The 22,124-nt window shown below is 42.3% G+C and overlaps 4 protein-coding genes across 12 annotated transcripts in view; 3 read left to right on the top strand and 1 right to left on the bottom strand.

Annotated features, from left to right (window-relative positions):
• Window positions 1–228: 228 nt before the first annotated feature.
• Window positions 229–6,069, top strand: apba2a (amyloid beta precursor protein binding family A member 2a). 2 transcript variants are annotated; one of them, XM_088379115.1, is made up of 12 exons: window positions 229–393; window positions 1,779–2,916; window positions 2,986–3,090; window positions 3,164–3,203; window positions 3,315–3,460; window positions 3,620–3,706; window positions 3,776–3,961; window positions 4,106–4,285; window positions 4,352–4,564; window positions 4,638–4,757; window positions 4,830–4,970; window positions 5,430–6,069. In XM_088379115.1, the coding sequence occupies exons 2-12, from the start codon at window positions 1,939–1,941 to the stop codon at window positions 5,499–5,501; spliced, it is 2,268 nt and encodes a 755-aa protein (XP_088235241.1). In that variant the 5' UTR covers window positions 229–393; window positions 1,779–1,938; the 3' UTR covers window positions 5,502–6,069. The 2 variants fall into 2 exon arrangements, with proteins under 2 accessions (XP_088235241.1, XP_088235242.1); XM_088379116.1 differs by having other exon boundaries at window positions 3,321–3,460.
• A 62-nt stretch (window positions 6,070–6,131) lies between these two features.
• On the bottom strand, window positions 6,132–10,306 carry duoxa (dual oxidase maturation factor). Its single transcript, XM_088379117.1, has 9 exons — window positions 9,626–10,306; window positions 8,951–9,047; window positions 8,706–8,873; window positions 8,571–8,628; window positions 8,354–8,488; window positions 7,459–7,666; window positions 7,175–7,389; window positions 6,914–7,107; window positions 6,132–6,525 (listed from the first exon to the last, which is right to left on the bottom strand). The coding sequence occupies exons 3-9, from the start codon at window positions 8,850–8,852 to the stop codon at window positions 6,514–6,516; spliced, it is 969 nt and encodes a 322-aa protein (XP_088235243.1). The 5' UTR covers window positions 8,853–8,873; window positions 8,951–9,047; window positions 9,626–10,306; the 3' UTR covers window positions 6,132–6,513.
• Window positions 9,053–19,980, top strand: duox (dual oxidase). Its single transcript, XM_088379114.1, has 34 exons — window positions 9,053–9,190; window positions 9,639–9,752; window positions 9,843–9,926; window positions 10,286–10,450; window positions 10,675–10,862; window positions 11,011–11,209; window positions 11,290–11,456; window positions 11,622–11,685; window positions 11,770–11,866; window positions 11,954–12,044; window positions 12,144–12,246; window positions 12,316–12,488; window positions 12,564–12,739; window positions 12,821–12,939; window positions 13,009–13,146; window positions 13,218–13,331; window positions 13,428–13,630; window positions 13,703–13,879; window positions 13,997–14,222; window positions 14,499–14,592; window positions 14,667–14,842; window positions 14,918–14,987; window positions 15,137–15,178; window positions 15,549–15,727; window positions 15,790–16,020; window positions 16,143–16,242; window positions 16,445–16,494; window positions 16,567–16,694; window positions 16,784–16,937; window positions 17,219–17,451; window positions 17,549–17,707; window positions 17,829–17,984; window positions 18,138–18,266; window positions 18,338–19,980. The coding sequence occupies exons 1-34, from the start codon at window positions 9,118–9,120 to the stop codon at window positions 18,458–18,460; spliced, it is 4,695 nt and encodes a 1,564-aa protein (XP_088235240.1). The 5' UTR covers window positions 9,053–9,117; the 3' UTR covers window positions 18,461–19,980.
• A 470-nt stretch (window positions 19,981–20,450) lies between these two features.
• tjp1b (tight junction protein 1b) overlaps window positions 20,451–22,124 on the top strand; it is a 44,230-nt gene continuing 42,556 nt past the window's right edge. For 6 of the 8 annotated variants that reach the window (XM_088378099.1, XM_088378103.1, XM_088378100.1 and 3 more), the window contains exons 1-2: window positions 20,452–20,966; window positions 21,609–21,720. In XM_088378099.1, the coding sequence (XP_088234225.1) occupies window positions 20,510–20,966; window positions 21,609–21,720 (569 nt within the window). In that variant the 5' untranslated portion in view covers window positions 20,452–20,509. Of the gene's footprint in view, window positions 20,967–21,608; window positions 21,721–22,124 lie in introns of all 8 variants that reach the window. The other 2 variants (XM_088378104.1, XM_088378101.1) reach the window with 1 other exon arrangement.

Genomic DNA, 22,124 nt, shown 5'->3' on the forward strand with positions numbered 1-22,124 from the left:
ACTTTCTCAAAATTATGACTTAGGTATGTCAACCACCAATTACAAAGCATCAGATATGTGTACATTTGGTCGCTTTCCATGGGAATCTAAACATGAGCTAGGAAAGCAATGTCTAATTGCAGATGAAAAAAAGTTATACTAAGGGCGTGAATGTGCCTTCTCATCACCTCTGTCAACGCTGGGGGAGGGGGGGGGGACCCCGCTGTGGTCACGTGACACAGACCGTATCTTCTATACACACGTTCCTGGGCTGCTGTGTGTGTGTGCGTGTGTGTGTGTGTGTGTGTGTGTGTGTGCGGCTTTTATTCAAAAATCACCACCCCGCAGAGCAATCTGATCTGAACAACACGCACTTGTTTCAAAAGAGGAGGCGAGGCGACCCCACCGATGACGGTAAGTGCACCGATGGATGTTTACAATTTTGGGTCTAGGCCTACGATAAGAAACAAAATCTGGACGTGCCCATCTGGTGGGAACATTAGTAGGATGTCAGCATGGTGCAGTCTTGAAATCAAGGTCGATGTGCAGTTTTGCATGAGAATTGGCTCGATTGAGATGGTAAAACCCGATAAGTGTTTGTCGGGCCTTATCCATACGCACAAACGTGTCTCCACAATATTTAAATGTCTGTCGTATAATGCGGCGTTTACTAGCGGAGCGACCATAACAAGCATCCCCTGCAGCTGCGGCAAAGTTCGCCATAAAATGCGCTTTTGAAATAGCTCAAGGGCAGGGTGCCCACACGCCTTTTTTTTTTCTTTCTATGCCCGTTTGGGGTTCGTAATTATCAGTTCAGCACCATGGAGAGATCATGGGAGGATCCCTCTCGAGTGATCGGATTTGATCCGACTAACATGGCGAAAAATTAATTCGGAATAATCCATTTTAATCGTTTTCTGATCTAAAGGCCATGTGTCAGCGTGAGGTGTCACATTGTGATTGGTGCCATTGCTTTAGTGCACAATAGGTGTCAAATCGTGTGGTGAAATCCTTTATTGATGAGTATCTAATTACACATTGCATCTACCCTTCTGTAGTTATAATGATTATAGTTCTTATTGAATAACGTATTTAAACTGGATTTTATTTTGACACTACGGTGCACTAATGTTGATTAATGTTAATATTTGAGGTATAAAGTGCAAGTGTTGTAAATGACAGATGCCCAGATTCGGCTTGCCACGTAATTGAATTCAAATCTTGAGCACCATCTTCCAGGATTCTTGATCAGATCAAGAAAAAAAATTCAAATTAATAAATGAAAATCTTAAGATATTGCGGCTTTTTTTTTGTTATACTTAAATCCCCCTTTTAACTGTAATTTTAACAACTATTATCTTTAAATTCAGATTTTTAAAATGAGTTACTCATCAGTTTATTGTGCTTGGTTGTTTATGTGCCCTGCGATTGGCTGGCAACCAGCCCAGCATGATTTGTAATAGAATGTTCTTTAAAATGATTTATTAGCTGAACGACTAACTGCAGCAGCTTCAGATAGCTATAAGCTTTTGCAATGTGCTTAACCAGAGTGAGGAAATGAGATGTCGTCACTCCTCAATTGCACCCAGTGTACCTAATATTGTGGTTAGAATGTAGTTCAGGAAAAAAAATGCACTTGTAATTTCCTGTACAGCTTGGAGTCATGGCAGGAGGAGATTGCAGTATGTAAATATGTATCAAATGTCACTCACAAAGAAAATGCTTTTCATGGTACATACATAATGCAAGAATTTCAGAGAGTTCATTTTTTTTTTTTTTTTTCCCCCCATGTTGGACAGGGTTGGGAGCATCTGACTTAATGAGCCAGAAATGGCTCGTGGAAACAGACAAGACCAAATTTCCTGGGGGAACTAAGTGCAACCAAGAAGACCAGAGGAATTTGTTAAGGGAGGGAAGGATGACATCAACAACCAGCGAACTCCTTCCAAACACTCCCATATGAGTCGTGAACCAAGAGGTGAAGACATGGAGGACACATGCTCCGAATACGACAACGTGGGCTCCGACGTGGAGCAGGATTATGACGAGGTATTGCATTTAAACAGAGACGGCGTCATGGACACGAGGTTCTACAAGCAGTACAGCTCCGACGAAGCGGGTCACGTCAAGAACGTAGCTGGTAAAAACGGAAACGACAGCAGTGGCGTCGCTGACCAATTCACAGCACATAAAAGCACAGAAAGACGTAACGGATCACAACCGGACGCTCAGCCCCTCAAGGCAGGTCGTCAATTTAGGATGCGTTGCACCCCAGTTGCGAGGGAAGCCGCGGAGGGGGAAGAAGTCGCCAAAGTTCTGGAGAATAAGTTCTTCTTTTGTGCCGGAGATGAAATAGACGAGGTGTTGGATGGGGCCAGATTTATAGAAGATTTAGAGGATGCAGAAGATCATCAAAGACAGGGTGGCCCTTACCAGGATAATGAAAGGATTAGAAAGTCATGCGATGAAAGGGAGAGAGAAGACGACAGCGGAATGACAAGAAATTATACCATACCGGCCAACAGAAATTGCGAGGCAACCCATATAAAGGAGGAGAGACACGGGAAAAGACGAGGGAGAAGGCCAGCTGGACAGGACGTTGAACAAATGACCTCTGGGGTTAAAAGTTGCGCAACCAACAAAAATGAGCGAGTGAAGACGTCGTCCAAGGAAGGCAGAAAGGCTCCTGTGCGGACCAAAGCCAAATCCAGCAAGCAACAGCCGTCCCCTCGTAAATCTAATGCCCAAGCACCGATAAACAATCAGAAGGCTCAACCTCGAAGAGAGCCCGCTTCTGTTGCCAGACCCGACGCTTTGAGTAACATCCAGGAGAGCGAGCCCAGGGTTGTCAAGCCGTCCCCGGCTGTCCGTCACAGGCCCGAGCAAGAGAAAATGCCGCCTGAGGAGAGCCAAAGCCAGCCACAGAAACTCCAGCAGGTTTGGGAGATGGTCTCATCTTTGGTGGAGGTAACAAACAATTTCAAATGTGTTTTTTTTTTTTTTTAGGAAGAGAAGCCAAGCCCACCTGTAATGCAGGAGCAAGTTCCCGAGCAACCGAGAAGGCCTCAAAGTCCAGATCTCCACCCAGATGACGAGAGCGGCTCCCCTAAGGTTAAAACTTACATTTTGTATTTGTATTACATCACAGAATTTCTCACTTAGGTTCAATATTTTCTTTCTAAAGAAAACACAAGAAGCTGCTTCCTTTCCCAGTTTTGAAGACGGTAAGTTTTTCCGCAATAATCAAAAATTCTGGTTTACATGAATACAAGTCTTGATACATTTTCAAGTCTTACACTGGAAGCTTTTTGTTTCTTTGTGGCTGTTTTACAAAGTCCCAGGTCCCTGTGAGCCAGAAGATCTTATTGATGGGATTATTTTTGCCGCTAACTACCTTGGCTGCACTCAAGTGCTGTCTGACAAGAATCCATCCAAAACAGTCCGCATGTCGCAGGCCCATGAAGCCGTCAGGCGTATTAAGGTAGATTGCCTCTTTGTTAAATCATCTCCGCATAAATTGATATTTTTTTGAGACCATTTATCAAGTTAGCACTCAAGAATGAATTTAGTTTTGTATTGCCGCCACACGATGGCGCTGTTGTACGTACTCGTTTCAATTCCTTTTTTTTCCATTAAAAAGAGCCAAGATGAAGACTCTCAAATGATGACTGAAGTCGATCTGTTTATCTCCACCAAAACGGTCAAGGTGCTCAACGCCGACACACAGGTGAGGAAAACTGGATCAAGTTTTGCTTTTATTCTTATGCGGGGAATTCCTTCTTTTTTTTCCCTCCAGGACACAATGATGGACAGCGCCTTGCGAACCATCTCTTATATCGCTGACATCGGCAGCATTGTGGTTCTGATGGCACGCAGGCGTTTGTCTCCGACGTCAACTGAGGATTTTTCGGAATCTGTGGAGTCTGGCGGCGAAGGGACCAGTCAGTACGGCATGATCTGCTACGTCTTTGAATCCGAGGACGTAAGTAGTCTTGAGACAATTGAATTTCTTTGGGGAAAGTAGATTAAAATGTTTCGAATTCTGAGTAAATTTCTCTGAAGACGCCGCTGTCGTTGTTGTCAACTGTGATGGTTTTTTTGCTGAGTCATATCCGACCTCCCACAGGCCCAGCTCATCGCGCAATCCATCGGTCAGGCCTTCAGCGTGGCCTACAGAGAATTCCTGCGAGCCAACGGCATCAATCCGACAGATTTAAGTCAAAAACAATACAGCGACATCATCAACTCGCAGGAAATGTACCACGACGACCTCATCCATTTCTCCAACTCGGATAACTGTAAAGAGGTACGTGTCAAAGCAGGAGGAAGAGTCAGAGCAGATCAAAATTTGACCACATCTTCTGTGTTGTAGGTGTGGGTGGAGAAGCAGAAAGGGGAGAACCTCGGGGTGGTGATTGTGGAATCGGGCTGGGGTTCCATTTTGCCCACGGTGATCCTCGCCGGAATGCTGAACAGCGGTCCAGCGGCACGCTCTGGCAAACTCAGCGTTGGCGATCAGATTATGTCCATCAATGACACCAGCCTGGTTGGGCTGCCTCTCGCCACCTGTCAGGGTATCATCAAGGTACATCCTGGTCACAAATTTCCATCCAGTTTAAAAAAAGACCAAACAACATAGCGTGTGTGGTGTCTTCCAGGGTTTGAAGCAGCAGGTGAAAGTAAAGATGAGTATTGTAAGCTGCCCTCCTGTCACCACCGTCCTCATCAAGCGACCAGATCTTAAATTCCAGCTCGGCTTCAGTGTTCAAAACGGCATAGTGAGTGTCTGGGGGCAAAAATGGTGGGATGAGGTAGAGACATGCACATGAGATGTTTTTCCTCATTTTCAGATCTGCAGCCTGATGCGAGGCGGGATCGCCGAGAGAGGCGGGGTTCGCGTAGGACATCGAATCATAGAGATAAACGGTCAAAGCGTGGTTGCTATGCCGCACGAAAAAATTGTGCAGACTCTGTCTGTGTCGGTGGGTGAGGTAAGGACAATTGGTTTCTCCTTCTTTTGTCGTCGTTTCTGCTGATTTAAATAAACCGGTTGCTAGCAGCACTTGAACATCTGCTGGGTGCCATCTGCTTCCTCCAAAAAAAGAAAACTGGATCATCACGCTCACATCTTGAAACGGGTTTATGACATGTTGAGCATTTGAAAAAAAAAATTATGACGCACTATGACACTTGTTTGATGTTTATTTTGATCCAATTCAACTCTAAATATGCAAGATAATCTATCATTATTAATCGAGCAACTTAAATTTGTGAGTTGGAGTATGCAGAAAAAAAACAAGCAAGCAAATACAACACAAGATTCAGAAATTCTCGATTGTGAGACAGATGCGCTACTCACTAATTGGCCCTGCTGGGAATTAATAAATGCAATTTATGAATTAATTACAGGGGATTACAATTTTTGTAATGATGACACATTCTTCTTTCAGATCAACATGAAGACAATGCCCGCCGTCATGTTCAGACTGCTCACCGGACAGGAGACGCCATCCTACATTTGAAGACGCAACGAGTTATATTTTGATCATTTATTCATATCATTTAGGGGCCTCTCATTGCACAATGCTGTAAAGAGGCTCCGGTTGTCATTTCAGGTTTAATCTTGAATTACATTCTCATAATGGCCTTACGATGTGAATTCCGTCATGTTGTGCGTGAATGTGGAAGAGAAATAGCTTAACGGTCACTTTTATTTTCCTATGAAAAAAGTGCATTTATATTTTAGTTAGTCATTTTTATAGTGTCTATGTAATTGTACTGTAAATACTACGGATTACTCAAGGACTGGATTGGGAAGGCCATATTACTCTCGTACAGTATATGCATGGTATAATGATGGATTTCTGACCAACAATTCATAATAATCTATTACAGCAAGTATTCTACATGTACTGTATTACACCGTACAAGGCCACTAAATTATGTGTAGTATGGAGATGCTGAAGGCCAAAGACACTCCTTCATTTTGAAATGCAGTTTTAAGAGATAACCTTTACAAGAGCGGACAAGAATGTACATTACGGAATGAATGTAATCGTGTAACACAAATATTACAGTCTCATTGCTTCATTCTTGTTTGCTTTCATCTTTTTTATATTAAGGTATTATTTAAAAAAAATAACACAAGTAGATATGTCATAAAACATTTAATTTTACCACACTTCCTTATTGCATTATATACAATATTATGACAAGCAGTATAGCATACTATATTTCACTAATACAGTTGCCACAATCCTACAGGATCTACATATTTTTCGTCATTTTTTGGCCAGTGACAAAACTAATACAGGCCAATACTAGACAAAAAAAAAACAAAGTTCTGTGTTTATTAACACTACAGTGGATGGATCCCATACAAAATAAATGTATATTTACAAGTACAGTACGTTTAAATTACAAAGAACAAACATAGGAACATTTGACACAGAAACGAGTGACATCCAACAATCTTTCTCAGTAACGCATCCCGTCGATTTTCAAGTGTTGATCGCAAATCTCGTCGACGGGGACTCATAGACGTTCCTGAAAAATAGAAACAAAAAAGGACAAATCAGTGCTTTTTTTCTTCATACGCATATATCCACAATATCTGATAACCTGATTCTTCCTTGACAATCTTGTCCTATTTATTGTTTGTGGTGCGATAAAATACAAGGCGCCTCAAAACTGTTTTCCCTAATAAGAACACTAGGGAGCGTCGTTTTCCGTTGCAGCTTGTTAGTAGGCTGCATGTGCAATTCAGTTTCATTTTCAAATGTCAAGTAGAAGTGATATAACCAGATGATCAATATATAAAGTGATTGTTTTTATTTTATTTTATTTTTTTTATTGTCTGAACAAAAAAATGCTTATATGATCACGAAGACATGATGAATCTCATCGAAAAAATATATGTAGTGATTATACTGACCACTATGACCTCAGGGGTTGTGCATGGAGATACTGTGACATCATCAAGGATGGCTGAATTCACATATGTGGCGCCGTAAGAAATGTCCTCGTCTTCAAAACTGTCAACACCCACGCTGAAAGCCTCTCTCATCTTTTCAGGTACTATCCAGTTCATTACCACCACCAGAACCCCAATGACGGCGCACAGCACACCTATGAAAGATTTCACTTCTGTCAAAATCCAACAAAAAGTTATGAAATCTCTCTGTCAGTTACTCACCGGTTGCCAGAGCGAACCAGAATGAAAAGCTGTATCCCGCTTTAAACGTAGCGGTTCCGATGGAGAAAACACAGCTGGGCGCTTGCATGATAGTGGCGAAGGCAGCCATGGAGATGAAGATGAAGGCAGCCGTAGCCAACATCATATAGCCGGCGTATAAAATAACCGGCATGGAGAAGAGGATGTTGGCCAGCATCCAGCAGCAAAAGGCCACCCTGATCGGAGCACTCAGTTGATTTCTCCAACATTCCAACATTAGAAGACCACAAGACAATTTTACATACCAGAGTGTTGCAGACGCATATCGCCCAGAGTTTCTGTAGTGAAAGATGAGCCCACACGGGCTGTTGAGAGTGAATTTCTCGGCGATGTATAGGATGGGGTTCGGGAGTCCTTTTTCCAACGCTTCCTTATAATCGTCCTCGATCGTTTCATGCCAGCTGAACATCTCATTGTAGTCGATGGTTTCGTTCAGCTGAACAACAGGATTGCCTGCAGAGCAATCAAGGGGAATCAATAGTATATTTTTTTTTTAGTTCTTCACAATTGGTTTATTATAAACGAGAAGCAACTCGGGGACCACTGCTTTGGCAGAATATTTCTTTGCACTGAAAGAGGCTATTTATTTGCATCTGTATGTCTATTTTGAGAATCTCAGCTACATTTAAATGATTCACATAACTAGTTGGAAAATAAATCAAGTCTAAATAATAAATCCATTTTGTTTTAAAAAAATGTTACAATTATTTTCCATTTCGCGGACCGCCTGCAATACTGCCACGGCCCACTAAATGGGCACGAATCACCGGTTGACAATCACTGGTTTATCTGCGCTTATCTGGGGACTGCTACGACTTGCTGTGATGTATTAGTAAGCATTATTGTACTTAAGTAATTTCTTCAGCATCCTTCTTCCAGACAGTCTTCCAATTGCAATCTCTAATGGAACTGAACCTAATTCATTCAATGTTAATTGCTCAATATTCTTAATGAACTCAACAAGATTCCTTCAGGGTTCATTTGTATTCGGCTAAGGTCTCCTTAATCGACTGTGGAGGAAAGTAATCGAACCTCCATTCTAAGGCCCATTCCTGGGAAGAAAATTCAAATAGAGACGTGTTTCGGATTTTTTCTCTTGTGGGTTTTTCAACAATGTCACTATAAGACATTGTAACTCACCTTTCAGGGTAACATTGATGCCGTACAGGCCAACGTGTAATCCAACGTCAGCGTTAACCACCGCACTGCTGAAAGACTTGTAAGTGGCGTTTGTGCTTATACGAGCCTCGGCCCAATTGTCAGTAAAATTGAGTGCTGCAGGAAAAGAAAGGCCAGCAGGGAACAATGAAAAGGTGAGCTTTATGAAAAGGCTTGTGGGAAAAAAAAATGTACTCACCCACGATGACAGCACCGATAAACAAGCTCAAAATGATCCTTAAGAACCAGAACAGCCGCTGATTGTAAAAGGAAAAGACAAACTGTGAAAATTGTTCAAATAGAGATTTGTAAAAATTTGAGAGGCTTCACTCACCGATTTTCCTCGAATCCCTGGCAGAATAAATAGTAGACTGAGTGCAGACACGAGGAAACACACGATAACGGTGAGCAAATGGCCATTGAAGATGACAGACGTCCTTCGCATATGGTAAAAAGGATAAACGTCATCGTAGAAAGTCATGTCGGCTTCGGCTTCTTGTGGCTGAGGACAAAAATGAACAAAGTTGTTGCTGAGGGGGAACGCTTTGATGAAGTATCAAACGCTTGCTGGGTCCAAACCTGAATCTTGGAAGAGGAAGCAGCGGGTGTAACTCATAAGGAAACATGCGGTCCTTTTATACAGGTCCTTTTATACACAAGGAAGAGGATGCTTTGCCTTCACAAAAGTGGGAAAGAGGTGTGATTTAGAGTCAAAGGACCAAGCCCATCTGGGAATTTCAGATCACATGTTTTGGATGAAGCAAAAGACACTTGAGCACCTCTTATCTACTCATGCGCTGGAGATCAACTGCTACACAGGTAAATAAGACTCTTCTTCATAAATACATGAAAACAATACAGTGATTCCCAACTACTACTGTAATTATTTTTGTACAAATACTGTGACTTTATGAATACTGTATTTATTTAAAATATGTGCAGAGCTCACAAAGGTTTGGCAAAGTTTTTTTCTTTTAGGAGAAAGCCGGTAGAATGTTTTTGCTGCTACAACAAAGCTTTTAATACAATCTAGAATCTTAAAAGAAGGTAAATTGAACGTTCACTGAATAGAATAAACTCAAACAATTCAAAATTGTGGACATTTTAAAACGTGGATTCTTACCTAGATCTATTGCAACAGCCTTATATAATCTCCAATCATATATTTTTTTTTTAAATTCCAAGTTTGCTGGAAGTTGCACACAAACTATCCCCGCAGTAGGTAAAAGCGAATTAATGTTATTTTTCCTTTACCTGAACTTTTCAGAAGTCTTCCACGGCTGTTGGCTGCAGACTGAGCTCAGGAGCCTCTCTGCATCAATGGATTTGCGTAAGCGGGTTTGGAGTGTTTGTGCAGTGTTCGGCTTGCTGCTCATCGTCGGTGAGTAAATGACCAAGTGAACAAAATTGAAGTTCGAACCCAGAGTAGACAACATTGGTGGTAAAACGGCTTTTGGATACATTCCAACAGATTCGCGGTGTGAAATAACGTGGGAAGTTCCTCGCTTTGATGGCTGGTACAACAGTTTAGGATATCCCAAACGTGGAGCAGTGGGTGAGTAAAGACTATTTGTATTTTAATATGCTGATCATACCAATAAAGACGCCAATCGACTTTCCGAGCATACGTCAACCACAGTCGATTCCAGTGTGACAGAATGCGCGACCTTAGTTTCCCCATAGACACTAGGGGGAGCTCTAATTTCATATCCTGACTGGGCTACCTCATCCAACAAAATACAGTACCCGGGTAAAAGTGGGGAAAAAAAAAAAGACCAACAACAGCCAAAATTCCATTCAAAATGTCAAAGCTCTCAATTTTCTACGAGGTCCTTCACCAGGGTAGTATTAAAAGTTGCTAAATCTATCAAAAACCCTTCTAACTTCGCATAAATGTTGGGTTCCCCCCCGCAGGTTCACACCTTGTGCGGCTGGTACCTGCAAACTTCCGGGATGGCGTCTACCAAGCAAAGAACGAGTCCGAGTTGCCCAATCCGAGAAACCTGAGCCGCACTCTCAGCGTCGGTCCTTCGGGCTTGCCCTCTAAGCGAAACCACACTGTCTTATCTTTGATTTTTGGTAAATATACCTTAACTGTAATCCTTTTAGATAGTTCACCTAAGTTGCACCATCAAGGACGTTTTGGGGTTAATTATTTACCTGTTTAGATAGAGACTTTATTGACCCCTGGGGCGAAATTCAGTTTTGTATGTAAATAAGGAAACAAGAGTCATAAGGAAGTAGATGTTTCCCTGAACTTCTACTTGTTGTACATTTTAATTTACAAATGTTTTATATTACAGGTTATCATGTTGCGTTTGAAATCATGAACTCACGGACTCCTGGGTGCCCTCCTGAATTCATGAACATCCCAGTGCCTAAAGGGGACCCTGTTTTTGACCCAAATAGCACCGGGAAAGTTCTGCTTCCCTTTCAGAGAGGACCATGGGATAAAGACACGGGCCAGAGTCCCGGCAACCCTCGCACACAGGTTTTACTAGATTTATTATTTGGTGTAACTATAGCTTTGTTCAGATATCGATAATCTGTGATATCATGACGGTAAAAATAATCGTTGATATTTTTTAATTAGTTCCAGTGTTTCTTCTCTGTATTTACTAAATCAAATACTTTTGTAGGTCAATTTTGTCACCGCCTGGATTGATGGCAGCTCCATCTATGGCCCATCCACTTCCTGGTCAGACTCCCTGAGAAAGTTTTCTGATGGGCTGCTCATGACCGGGAAATTGAACATGCCGAGACAAACGACTGGTCAAAGTTTCATATGGAGTGCCGCCGACCCCACAACAGGTGATCACGAACCTCAAGGCCTCTATGGTAAGGTGTATTTTCTATTTTTCTACTTTATGTAAGAACTTTATTTTTAAGATCACATCAACTCCATCTTCTGTCTCCAGAGTTGGGAAATGCTTGGGGCAACGAGAATGTGTTCACAGCAGCAGAAGGGATCATCTGGTTTCGTTACCACAATTATTTAGCCATTGAATTGCGTAAGGAGCACCCAAAGTGGTCAGACGAAGAGTTGTTTCAAAATGCCAGGAAGACAGTCGTGGCCACATTCCAGGTAAAGGCGAAAAATCTTGATGTAATCCTCCTTTCTCAATGCAAGCGATGATTTTAAAAACAAGGTTGCGCCAATCTTAATGTTTATTTTTATGTTCAGATAAAAAAAAATTCAATTGTGACAACAATAATATAAAGATCCAAAACAATTTTATCTTAAAAACAGAATATTGCCCTGTACGAATGGCTGCCGTCATACCTGGGAGGCAAAACTCTTCCGCCTTACCCAGGTAGGAATCGTTCATGACATCGAATTTTGGGATGAATCGTCTCTTTTATTGTAAAATTACGTACATTGTGATTTATCGATGCAGGATATCAGAAGTTTGTTGATCCCGCTATCTCTCCTGAGTTTCTGGCTGCCGCTATGAGATTAGGAATCACGATGGCTCCCCCTGGTGTTTACATGAGGTATTTCTTCACTGTTTGTCGTAAATGATGGCACCATCCATCGAGGTTTACAAGTCGCATGTTTAATGGCTACTTTCTTTTGTACAGAAACAGAACTTGCCATTTTCGAAAAGTCCTCAACCCTGATGGCAGTTTGTCGTCAGCATTGCGACTTTGTAACAGTTTTTGGAAACGTAAGGTATGACTTGACGCACTGTTTAATGTGTCCTTTGTCCCAACTCACGACTTTATTTTTTTTTTTTAAATTTAAGAGTCATAATTTTCATTTTGTCAACAGGAGGTTAATGTGAACTCAAGCCACGATGTGGATGACCTCCTTATGGGCATGGCCTCTCAGATTGCAGAAGAAGTTGACCACATTGTTGTGGAGGACCTAAGAGGTGATGCACCTTGAAAAGTGCACATGATGAGGACAAATCGAATAACACAATTTTATCTGACCTCGACAGACTTCATGTACGGACCACTTAAGTTCACGCGCTCGGATCTGGTCGCGCTGACCATCCAGAGAGGACGAGACTTTGGCCTTCGCAGTTACATGGAGGTCAGGCAAGCTCTGAATCTGCCTTCTGTAGAGACATTTGAAGACATTAATCCTCAGATCAACAGCACCAACCCAGAGGTAAAATTATATTTTGTAGACAGCAATTCATCATAGGCATCAAGCATGTGTGTAACATGAGGCTGTGTTTAACAGTTACTGCGAGAAGTTGCACAAATATATCATGGAGACGTCTCCAAATTAGAGCTCTTCCCTGGAGGACTGCTCGAGTCAATGGGTAGTCCAGGTCTAGTTTTTTCTGCTATAATCTTAGACCAGTTTGAACGCATAAGAAATGGCGATCGCTTCTGGTTTGAGAACAAACACAATGGGTGAGTCCCTTCCGTGCTGATCTCCATGTTCACATGATGTCACACATGTCATCACCAATATTCAAGTTATTCCTCTCTCAGTTTATTCTCAGAAGACGACATCCAAAGGATCCGTAACGTGACTTTTCATGATGTCCTCGTTGCGGTCACAAATGCAGAGGATTCTGACATACAAAGGAATGTATTCATCTGGAAGAAAGGTAAATTTTAAATCCCAAACTAAAGTCACTGACTGAATACATGAGAATGATGTCACTATTGGCCCTTAGGTGATCCTTGTCCTCAACCCACCCAGCTAAATACCTCAATGCTCCATCCCTGCACCAATGCCACCAAACTCAATTACTTTGATGGGAGTAGAGTTGGATTTGGGATATGGATTATCATTCTGTTCCTCTTTCCTGTTGGTCAGTATCATGCACTCACCTCCGTCTATTCTTACACTTCATCGATAATAATCGACCAAATGCCCTTATAGTGAGTTACTTCGTGGCTTGTACGGTAGCGTATCACCGCAAGTCCCGCTTCAGGAAGTTCCAGAAAAAAGGGAACCCCATTGGAAGAACAGCGACAATAGTTTCAGGATTTGCCGGTAAAATTATGAAAGACCGATCTGGTGACCCTTTTGTCAGATATCCTGTGATGTTAGCGGGATAAATTGTCTCATAGCTGCTTTTCCCCTTCATAGCCTGTGAGTGGCTGAACCATAAAAAGCCTCTGCATCCCGTCATGGTCGAGGTCATAGAGGAGAGGAAGCTGCAGATACGAGACAGATCTGGAGCTACTCTCCGCTGCTTGAATCTGAACAAACAACATCGCCTCAATGTGCTCCTCTCGTATGACCGCCATCAGAAAGCGCTTCTGCTCAAAGTGCCGAAGGAATACGACCTGGTTGGTTGCTGGAATCAGCAAAAGATCAGAATACTGTCACTGTAGCGTCAGTTCTTTCCTTTGCTATACCAGGTGCTGTTTTTTGAGGATGAGAGCAAACGTTCGGTATTCCTCGAGTGTCTGTACTCTGACGAGAGGCATGAGGTTCGACTGAGGGAGATGAAGGAGAAGGAGCTTCTGAAGGAGGCGTTAACAGGAGAGCAAAGGGCACAGATTGTGGAAACATTCATCCGACATGCTTTCTCCAAGGTAAGCTAGATAGCTAGCGATCTGGATAGTTAACTAGCTAGATGTAGCTGCTTAGCTAAATAGCCAGCTAAATAGCTAAAATATGGTATAATGGTGTACTCTCTCTGTCTGGCTCAGGTTTTGGAAATAGAGAAGTGCGATGCCGGGGACATGAGTGGCGTTTCCTGCAAGAAAGCCAAAGAAGTTCTACGGTGCGAGTTGACAGCTGCAGAATTTGCCGATGCGTTGGGCCTCAAGCCCGATTCCTTGTTTGTGAACTCCATGTTCACGCTGGCTGATAAAGACGGCAACGGCTACCTCTCCTTCCAGGAGTTTCTTGATGTCATTGTCATTTTTATGAATGGTAAATGATGTGACACTAAAACTGTAACTCCTTACTTTGATCATCAAATAATTCAAATTTATTGAACTTGATTGTCTTGTTATTGTCAATCATTTCTATCTTGCTGCAAGGAAGTCAGAAAAATGCGTTTTGAGACACTTTAGACAGTTCACGTGTCCAAATGAGTTAATAGATTTGTTCTCAAGCTATTTTTCAGCACTCCAAATTGGCCAATAACGCAAAAGAATAAGAAGTACGGATTTGTGAAAATATATGAACTTGACCATATTTGGACAGGAACCCCTGAGGAAAAGTCCAAGCTGATGTTCTCCATGAATGATGTCAGCGGAAATGGATTTTTATCAAAAGAAGACTTTGCCAGGATGCTTAGGTTAGTATTTTGTTTGATTTTTTTCCCCCAAAAATCTCTTTATGTAATTTTTGGGCTTTTTGATTCATTTGAAGGTCGTTCATTGAAATCTCCAATGGCGCGTTGTCAAAGTGTCAGACGGATGACGCCATCAGAGCCATGATGGTGGCCGCCGGCTTTGACAACAAAGAGAACATTACATGGGAAGACTTCCATTTCCTCCTCCGTGACCATGAGAACGAGCTTCAATTTGCTCAGCTCAGTGTTAAAGGTTGAAGAAGGTTTTGCTCGTCTTACATCCTCATACCTCCCATGGATTGATGAATCATTTGTGTTTTCAATGCAGGGGTGGAGAAACAAGGAAATAAATTGTTTAATCGTGATCAGAGAGTTTCTTTCATCAGCCCAGTGAGAAGGTAAGCGACAGGAATGAAGAAAACGACGTAGCTCGTACCAATACAAGTATGTTGACAGTGAAGCGTCCATAGTGCACAATCTTTAGCCAATTGTACAATGTCTATAAGTTATGATGCCATTCTCATCATATCATCTTTATTGATTTCAGCAGTGACAATACAGACGGACTGGATATCCGCAGACGGAAAAAGTGTGTGCACATTTCCTATGACCATTTAAAGATAATACAGCGGTGCCTTGTGATATGGTTGACTGGACCATACAGGTTTTTTGAGTTTATAAAGTAAATCCCGTATTTCCCTTGAAAACAAACTTGCATGAAACCAACTAAAGTAGACTGAAATGCTTCCTGTTTTCATTCTTCTTCTGTCAAATTTACAGTGTCAAACAAAAAGTGTGCCATCTAGTGGTCGACTGTGAAATTACATCTAAAATAAAGGCAGGAAAAAAATAGTGTACCAATTATGTTGAGTCTTAATAGCCATATTAATGTCTCAAGGCATCACTGTACACTAATTGAAAACAATTTTGATGGTATTAATCCATATGACTCAATCCAGGTTTGACCTGAATACTCCCAAAGTGTACGTGAAGGCCAAGCGTGACTACTACATAAGAAGCCCCGTCCACCAGAAGATCCAACAGTTCAAACGATTCATTGAGAACTACCGCTGCCATATTGTCTGCTTCATCGTGGTTTACGGCATAACGGCCGGCGTGGCGATCGAGAGATGTTATTGTAAGGAGAAATCTGTCTGTCTGTGCTTCCGTCTTCTGATGCAATGAAAATGTGCTCGTCAGACTATAGCACACAGGCCACGTCGACGGGCATGCCCGAGACTTCAGTGGTGGGAGTGGTCGTGTCCCGGGGCACAGCGGCTGCCATTTCGTTTCTGTTCCCCTACATGCTCCTCACCGTGTGTCGCAACCTCATCACAATATGCAGAGAGACTTTCCTCAATAGATACATCCCATTCGACGCCGCCATCGACCTTCATCGCTCCATGGCCACCACTGCCCTCCTTCTCACAGGTTGCCATGACTCACAAAAAGTTTGGAAGACTCGGCTTTTACTTCTTGCAAAAAAAAATACCACCTACTTTAGAGCCGCCATTTTGCTGTAATTGATGCCATTTTATGTTTTTTTTTTGTAGTTGCTCACAGCTTGGGTCATGTGGTCAACATCTACATCTTCTCCATCAGTAACCTGAACATCCTGGCTTGCTTGTTCCCAAAGGTTTTGACTAACAATGGGTAATTTTTGAACACCACACACACACACACACACACACACACACACACACACACACACACACACACACACACACACACACACACACACACACACACACACACACACACACACACACACACACACACACACACACACACACACACACAGACAGAGGAAGTACAGTATGTCTGGTTTCTAATTTACTGTGTTTTCTCATCATAGGTCAGAAGTTCCTCTCAAGTGGTCATGGTGGTTCTTTCAAACTGTTCCAGGTATTGCGTTGTGCTAGACTAAGATGTCACAGAGCGAGCGTGTGTTTCTCATGCCACTGTGCTTGTTCTCAGGGCTCACCGGTGTGCTGCTTCTTTTCACTTTGGCCTTCATTTACGTTTTTGCCACTCGCCATTTTCGCCGCATCAGTTTTCGAGGGTTCTGGATCACTCATAAACTTTACATTGTCATGTATATTTTGGTGAGTGTTTTTCTTTTGTAGTTGATAAACACACCAAATGTCCTCCTAATTCACATTTTGGTTCGCTTTGTTGTAATTCTGGCATTCAGACTATCATTCATGGCAGTTTTGGTCTGCTTCAAGAGCCACGTTTCTACATCTTCCTCATTCCACCTGCACTTCTCTTCCTGCTTGATAAACTTATCAGCCTGAGCAGGAAGAAGGTGGAGATTCCTGTCGTCAGAGCAGAGCTTCTGCCATCAGGTGACCTTCGCTCTATTTATGTAAAGTCAATATGCATTCCTTCCTCGGTTAGAAAAGAGTTTGATATTGATCATTCATTGTTAAACTTCCCCGTGTGGAATAATAATGGCATCACGTTTTTTTTTCTCCCAATTACATAAGAATTTTTTTTTTTTATGTGTCATTCTTTTTCCTCAATACTAAAACAAAAACATAAGAATTAGTACTCTGCCCCCCACGACGATCTAAGCAGGCGGCAATTAAACTGCAGCGCTAATTATTATTCTCTTCACTCCCTGCAGGCGTAACTCATCTGAAGTTCAAGCGACCACAAGGCTTTGTATATCGTTCGGGCCAGTGGGTCCGTATTGCATGCCTGATGTTAGGCACAGATGAGTACCACCCTTTTACGCTGACCTCAGCCCCTCACGAGGAGACCCTCAGCCTGCACATCAGGGCTGTGGGGCCCTGGACCAGCCAGCTCAGAGAGCTCTACAGTGAAGAGAGTCTGATTGAACTTGGAGCTTATCCAAAGGTAATTGATTAGTGATTATGGTGATTATCTTCCATCATGTGATTATTTTCTCTTGAATGTTTTTTTGTTGTGAGTCATGACCACTTGTGTACCGCAGCTGTATCTGGATGGCCCGTTCGGAGAGGGACACCAGGAATGGACGGACTTTGAGGTGTCTGTTTTGGTGGGAGGAGGCATCGGCGTCACGCCATTTGCTTCCATCCTCAAGGATCTGGTGTTCAAGTCCTCCATCAAGTCAAAGATTCAGTGTCAAAAGGTATGATTATATGGATTCGTCATGTATCTTTTTTTTTTAATGACACCATATTACAGTGTGCTATATTACTTAAAACATTTTACTGCTTTTTTTTTTTTTAATGGCAACTTAACTTTCTCAGGTGTACTTCATCTGGGTGACACGGACCCAGCGTCAGTTTGAGTGGGTGTCAGACATCATCAGGGAGGTGGAGGAGATGGACTCGCTGGAACTGGTGTCAGTTCACACTTATATCACGCAGGTGGCACAGAAGTTTGACCTGCGCACGACCATGCTGGTGAGATAAGCATAAATCTTTTCCAGTCAACATTAACAATTAGGCTTATTGTGTGGTACAATTTGATATTATGATTTATTACGGCATTATATTTTGAATCCATAATTGGGTGGGATATGACGGTAGTATTTCTTTTTTTTAATGTGTGAACAGTACGTGTGCGAGCGTCACTTCCAGAAAGTGTGGAACCGCAGCCTGTTCACCGGCCTGCGATCTATTACCCATTTTGGCCGGCCGCCCTTTGTGTCGTTTTTCAGCTCGTTGCAGGAGGTTCATCCAGAGGTAAATCCTTTTTGAGCGCAGAGGTTCATTGAATCAATAAGATAGGTTTGAGTAAGTGTTATTTCCTGTAGGTGTCCAAGATAGGTGTGTTTAGCTGTGGACCGCCGGGATTGACCAAGAATGTGGAGAAAGCCTGTCAGCACATGAACAAGAGGGATCAAGCTCTGTTCATGCACCACTATGAGAATTTTTAAAATTAAATAACTCCAATTTAGGGTCAGGAAATGTATTGTACCCTTTTGAATATATTTGAATCTACTGATACAACAAGTGTGCTCTCTTATTAATTCAATATTAGTTCATGTGAATAAGCACTTTTTTTGTGCTGAGGCAAATCTTGTTTATGGTGTTTGTGTATGTGTGCCTGACAATATGGCAAGACAGAAAGTAGACTTTAGATCAGGTAAAACCAGGTCTAAATTGTGGCGCAGGGGAGTAAAAATACGTTTGGTGAATTTGATCCAGGCACTGATGGACAGATTGTGCACTTTGCCGCTGTGTGATAGAAGCCATCAAATTTAATTCAGAAATATCACATCAGTGTACAATGATCAATTGTTTTCTAAAATACTAGGAATCGGTTTAGTAATACAGCAACATGAACAAGTTAAAACACACCAATTGAATATTTAAAGGGATAGGTCTATGATGCACTGCACTTTTTATATTAAACTTGCCCATAATTTTTTTTGGGCAGGGTCAATGTTTAAAATCAATGTAGACTCATTTGATGATGAATGGATATTTGTCATAGGTTGGAATAGGAACTGTCAGTGTTATTTATCTCGGGTGGTGGTGTAAGAAAAGGAAAGTTGACTGACTGCGTGTTAAAAGATTCCACTGTGTGTTTTCCTTTTACGGGAAGCACTTCATAAAGTGCTTGACAAATGAGAAATTATCAAGGAGGGGTAGCTAACAACAAAGGAAGCTGACCAAAAAAAAAAAACACGACTCTCTTCCCTTCCTTGTACAAAGTTGAATGTTATCATTGCTGAAGGGTGAAGTTGTGATTTGACTCAGACACTACCACAGCCATTAAGTCATAAAGGCAATCATTATATGAACTTCCCTTGCTGTTCGCCAAAGTCATAAATGTTGTCATTCTGCACACCACATGACACCTGAATAATTTTATTTCCTCTGTTTTGTGACTACAGAAACTAGCAGTGGTACTATTGAGGAAAAAAAATTGAGTTTACTGTCAAACTAAACCAAACTAAGAAATTGTACATTCTGACTAATATTACTGCAGTTCACTGAGTTGTGACAATATTGACATATGTCAATTTATACTTGGCTCTGGTGGTCAAGGAGCAGCACTATGGCCACTGAATTCAAGCTAAAAAACAAGGCAATTTTTTTTAATTTCTTTACATTCTTTACACACGTGCACACAGTTATCCAAGTTGAAGATGAGTACATCATTTATTTATCCCTTACCCTTGAAATACAGTCAGGAGTGTTCAAGTGTTACCAAAAACATGGCCTGATTTGATTCTGAAATTGATTAAGTCAATTTTCTTTAGGGGAAAAAAAACGGAAGCTTGACTTATTGTCCCAGAACTTTGAAGGTCCACTGTATTGATCAAATGGCACCCTCTCCTGGTAAAGAGTGAGCTGCCTTTATTGAATGTGTTCCGCAAGGACGTCCTACTTTATGCCGCATTATCTTTTTCTATAGATTTTCAATAAAACGCATTAAGCAGCCCTTTAAGTGCCCTTCTTCAGTCTGCTCATTTTTGCTCCCGACTCGGGCTTGATGAGTGAAGAAAAAACATTGTAATCACGACAAACATTCACACCAATAAGTCAGTTATTTTTTATTTTTTTTCCATTTAAAAACACACACAAAAAAATGGTGCAGACTACGACATTGACATTAATTGCATTTTTTGTAAATTTTCAATTATAAATTTAGGAAGCAAAGTCGTTTCTCAATTTTCTCTCACTGCAAAAAAATAAAAAAATAAATAAAAAATGGAGGTCAGTTAAGATGGAGGAAATCAGTTGTCATCAATAACAAAGACAAGTCTGAGGATAGTGAATGACGTTGTGTTTGTCTGCTCTGTGAGTTAACCGTTTGCGCGGGTGTATTTAAGAGTCTGATAATCTTCTTAGTCTTGGTAAGTACCCAGCTAGAAGTCAGTTACTGTCCAGATTGTCTCACCCTCCCTCAGACAACAACAACAACAAAGTGTGCTTCTGCAAACAGTGGTGGTATGGTTGCTTCTCCGGCATGAAATATGCACCTCCCTTCCTTTGGGAAATGCGCTGACAAAGCTGTGGAAGAAGTGTTGGAGGGCCTGCTCAACTTGAAGATGTTTGGCAGCGGGACGAAGAAATGGTTTGTGAGGAAACACAAGAGGCAGTATCAGCAGCAGCAGCAGCAGCAGCAACAGAGGTCCGTCAGGAGGCCGTGCACCAAGCAGAAGCGATGGGCCGCTAAGATCCTCAAGCAGCACAGGCAGAAACTCCTAAGCGAGTTGGACGTTAACGCCGTGCTACCCTACCTGGTCTACGATAAGGTGTTCTCACTCGGGGAGTGCAAGGAAATCCTGGGACAAGAGTCCAACAAGAAGCGCTCTGAGATATTCCTGGACCGCCTGTCTTCTAAAGGACCCGCCGCATTCTGCTCTTTCTGCTCGGTCTTGGAGGAGACGTGTCCTCACCTGCTCACCTGCTTTCTCTTGGATGGAGAAGGTATGTTCATGACATCACGCAGGTATTTGTCATTTCAACAAAACGGTGGATTTCTTTCCCTTGCATTTACAGAACAGAAAACATCTAATCTACGAATGATATGAATATCAAACTGCTTTGTTTTAAGCCATCACTGCAGACTAAAGAGACAGCAAAAAATAGCCTCTTAAACCAGGGGTGACTGAGGGGATTACTGAGCCGACAGACTTTGTAACTCACCCCTGACAGCATATGGCCGACCTGTCTGCAGTCTGCAGAACTCGATCACTCTGTCTGGACCATATAATGGTCTGACTACTAATCAATATGAGCATCAGGATTGTCATCCAGCTTCAGTAGGCCTTGCGAATCATCTGACCATTATAATCAGGTTTGGTGCAACATGGAGACATAGAAAACATGGAAGTACACCAAATTTCGAGGACCCGAGTTGCCAATTTTGGAAATCTGATGAACGATAAAACAATACGATAAAAAGGAAGAGCACTTGCATAAAAATAAAAGGGAGGGGCTATATTGAGAGACCGCTCGTGCATTTTAGTCATAGGTGGCGCCATAAACTGTAAATAAAATGAATTTGTTTGGGTTAACTAGCATAAATACATTCATGAAATCTGACAATGGCTCAATCTGCTCCAACAGATGGCGCTCCAGGAGGGGGAAAGAAAGGGGGGCTCCCAGTCCTCCCAAAGACTTCTGGAGAGGAACCTCTGTGCTCGCCTCCCATGTACACTGGCCCCGTGTTTGACTCCAGGTAAGATTGCGTAATCAGCTCGTCCACACTTGCAAGTGCGTCACAGCTGAGTGATGGCGTAGTTCTGCGTGAGTGTGGACCCCCCCCTCCCTGGAGAGTACCACAGGAGGGGGAGGGGGGAGGCTGCGTGGATACTGCGTGGACGTGTGTGAGGTGGCGATGAGCTTAAAGTGACGGCACAGACGAACCCGATGTGCTCTCCAGACCGTTAAGGAGGCCTCTTTAATGTGTGACTGCTAAGTCAGCATTGAGTCTGCAGGCCCAATGGTGTGACCCTGGGCACACACACACAAACATGACAAGATGACAGCCACACACACATTGCAGCACAGAATGGTCACAGAGCCGTCCAACAACATGCAGACCACTTGCAAGGCGATGTAAGTCCTCTTCAAATTATTTTT

This window comes from Syngnathus floridae, chromosome 6 (assembly GCF_059516105.1).
Source record: "Syngnathus floridae isolate MCC-2025c chromosome 6, RoL_Sflo_1.0, whole genome shotgun sequence".
In the NCBI taxonomy this organism is placed as follows: domain Eukaryota; kingdom Metazoa; phylum Chordata; class Actinopteri; order Syngnathiformes; family Syngnathidae; genus Syngnathus; species Syngnathus floridae.

Excerpts from the sequence above, each read along its gene's own strand:
- apba2a (XM_088379115.1), top strand. The coding sequence starts at position 1,939 with ATGAGTCGTGAACCAAGAGGTGAAGACATGGAGGACACATGCTCCGAA. Across the intron at positions 3,204-3,314 it reads CTTTCCCAGTTTTGAAGACG|TCCCAGGTCCCTGTGAGCCA; the intron begins GTAAGTTTTTCC and ends TGTTTTACAAAG. Across the intron at positions 4,971-5,429 it reads TGTCTGTGTCGGTGGGTGAG|ATCAACATGAAGACAATGCC; the intron begins GTAAGGACAATT and ends TTCTTCTTTCAG.
- duoxa (XM_088379117.1), bottom strand. The coding sequence starts at position 8,852 with ATGACTTTCTACGATGACGTTTATCCTTTTTACCATATGCGAAGGACG. Across the intron at positions 7,390-7,458 it reads TATGCGTCTGCAACACTCTG|GGTGGCCTTTTGCTGCTGGA; the intron begins GTATGTAAAATT and ends TGCTCCGATCAG. Across the intron at positions 7,108-7,174 it reads CTGGTTCGCTCTGGCAACCG|GTGTGCTGTGCGCCGTCATT; the intron begins GTGAGTAACTGA and ends AATCTTTCATAG.
- duox (XM_088379114.1), top strand. The coding sequence starts at position 9,118 with ATGTTTTGGATGAAGCAAAAGACACTTGAGCACCTCTTATCTACTCAT. Across the intron at positions 11,210-11,289 it reads CGAACCTCAAGGCCTCTATG|AGTTGGGAAATGCTTGGGGC; the intron begins GTAAGGTGTATT and ends TTCTGTCTCCAG. Across the intron at positions 11,457-11,621 it reads CAGTCGTGGCCACATTCCAG|AATATTGCCCTGTACGAATG; the intron begins GTAAAGGCGAAA and ends TCTTAAAAACAG.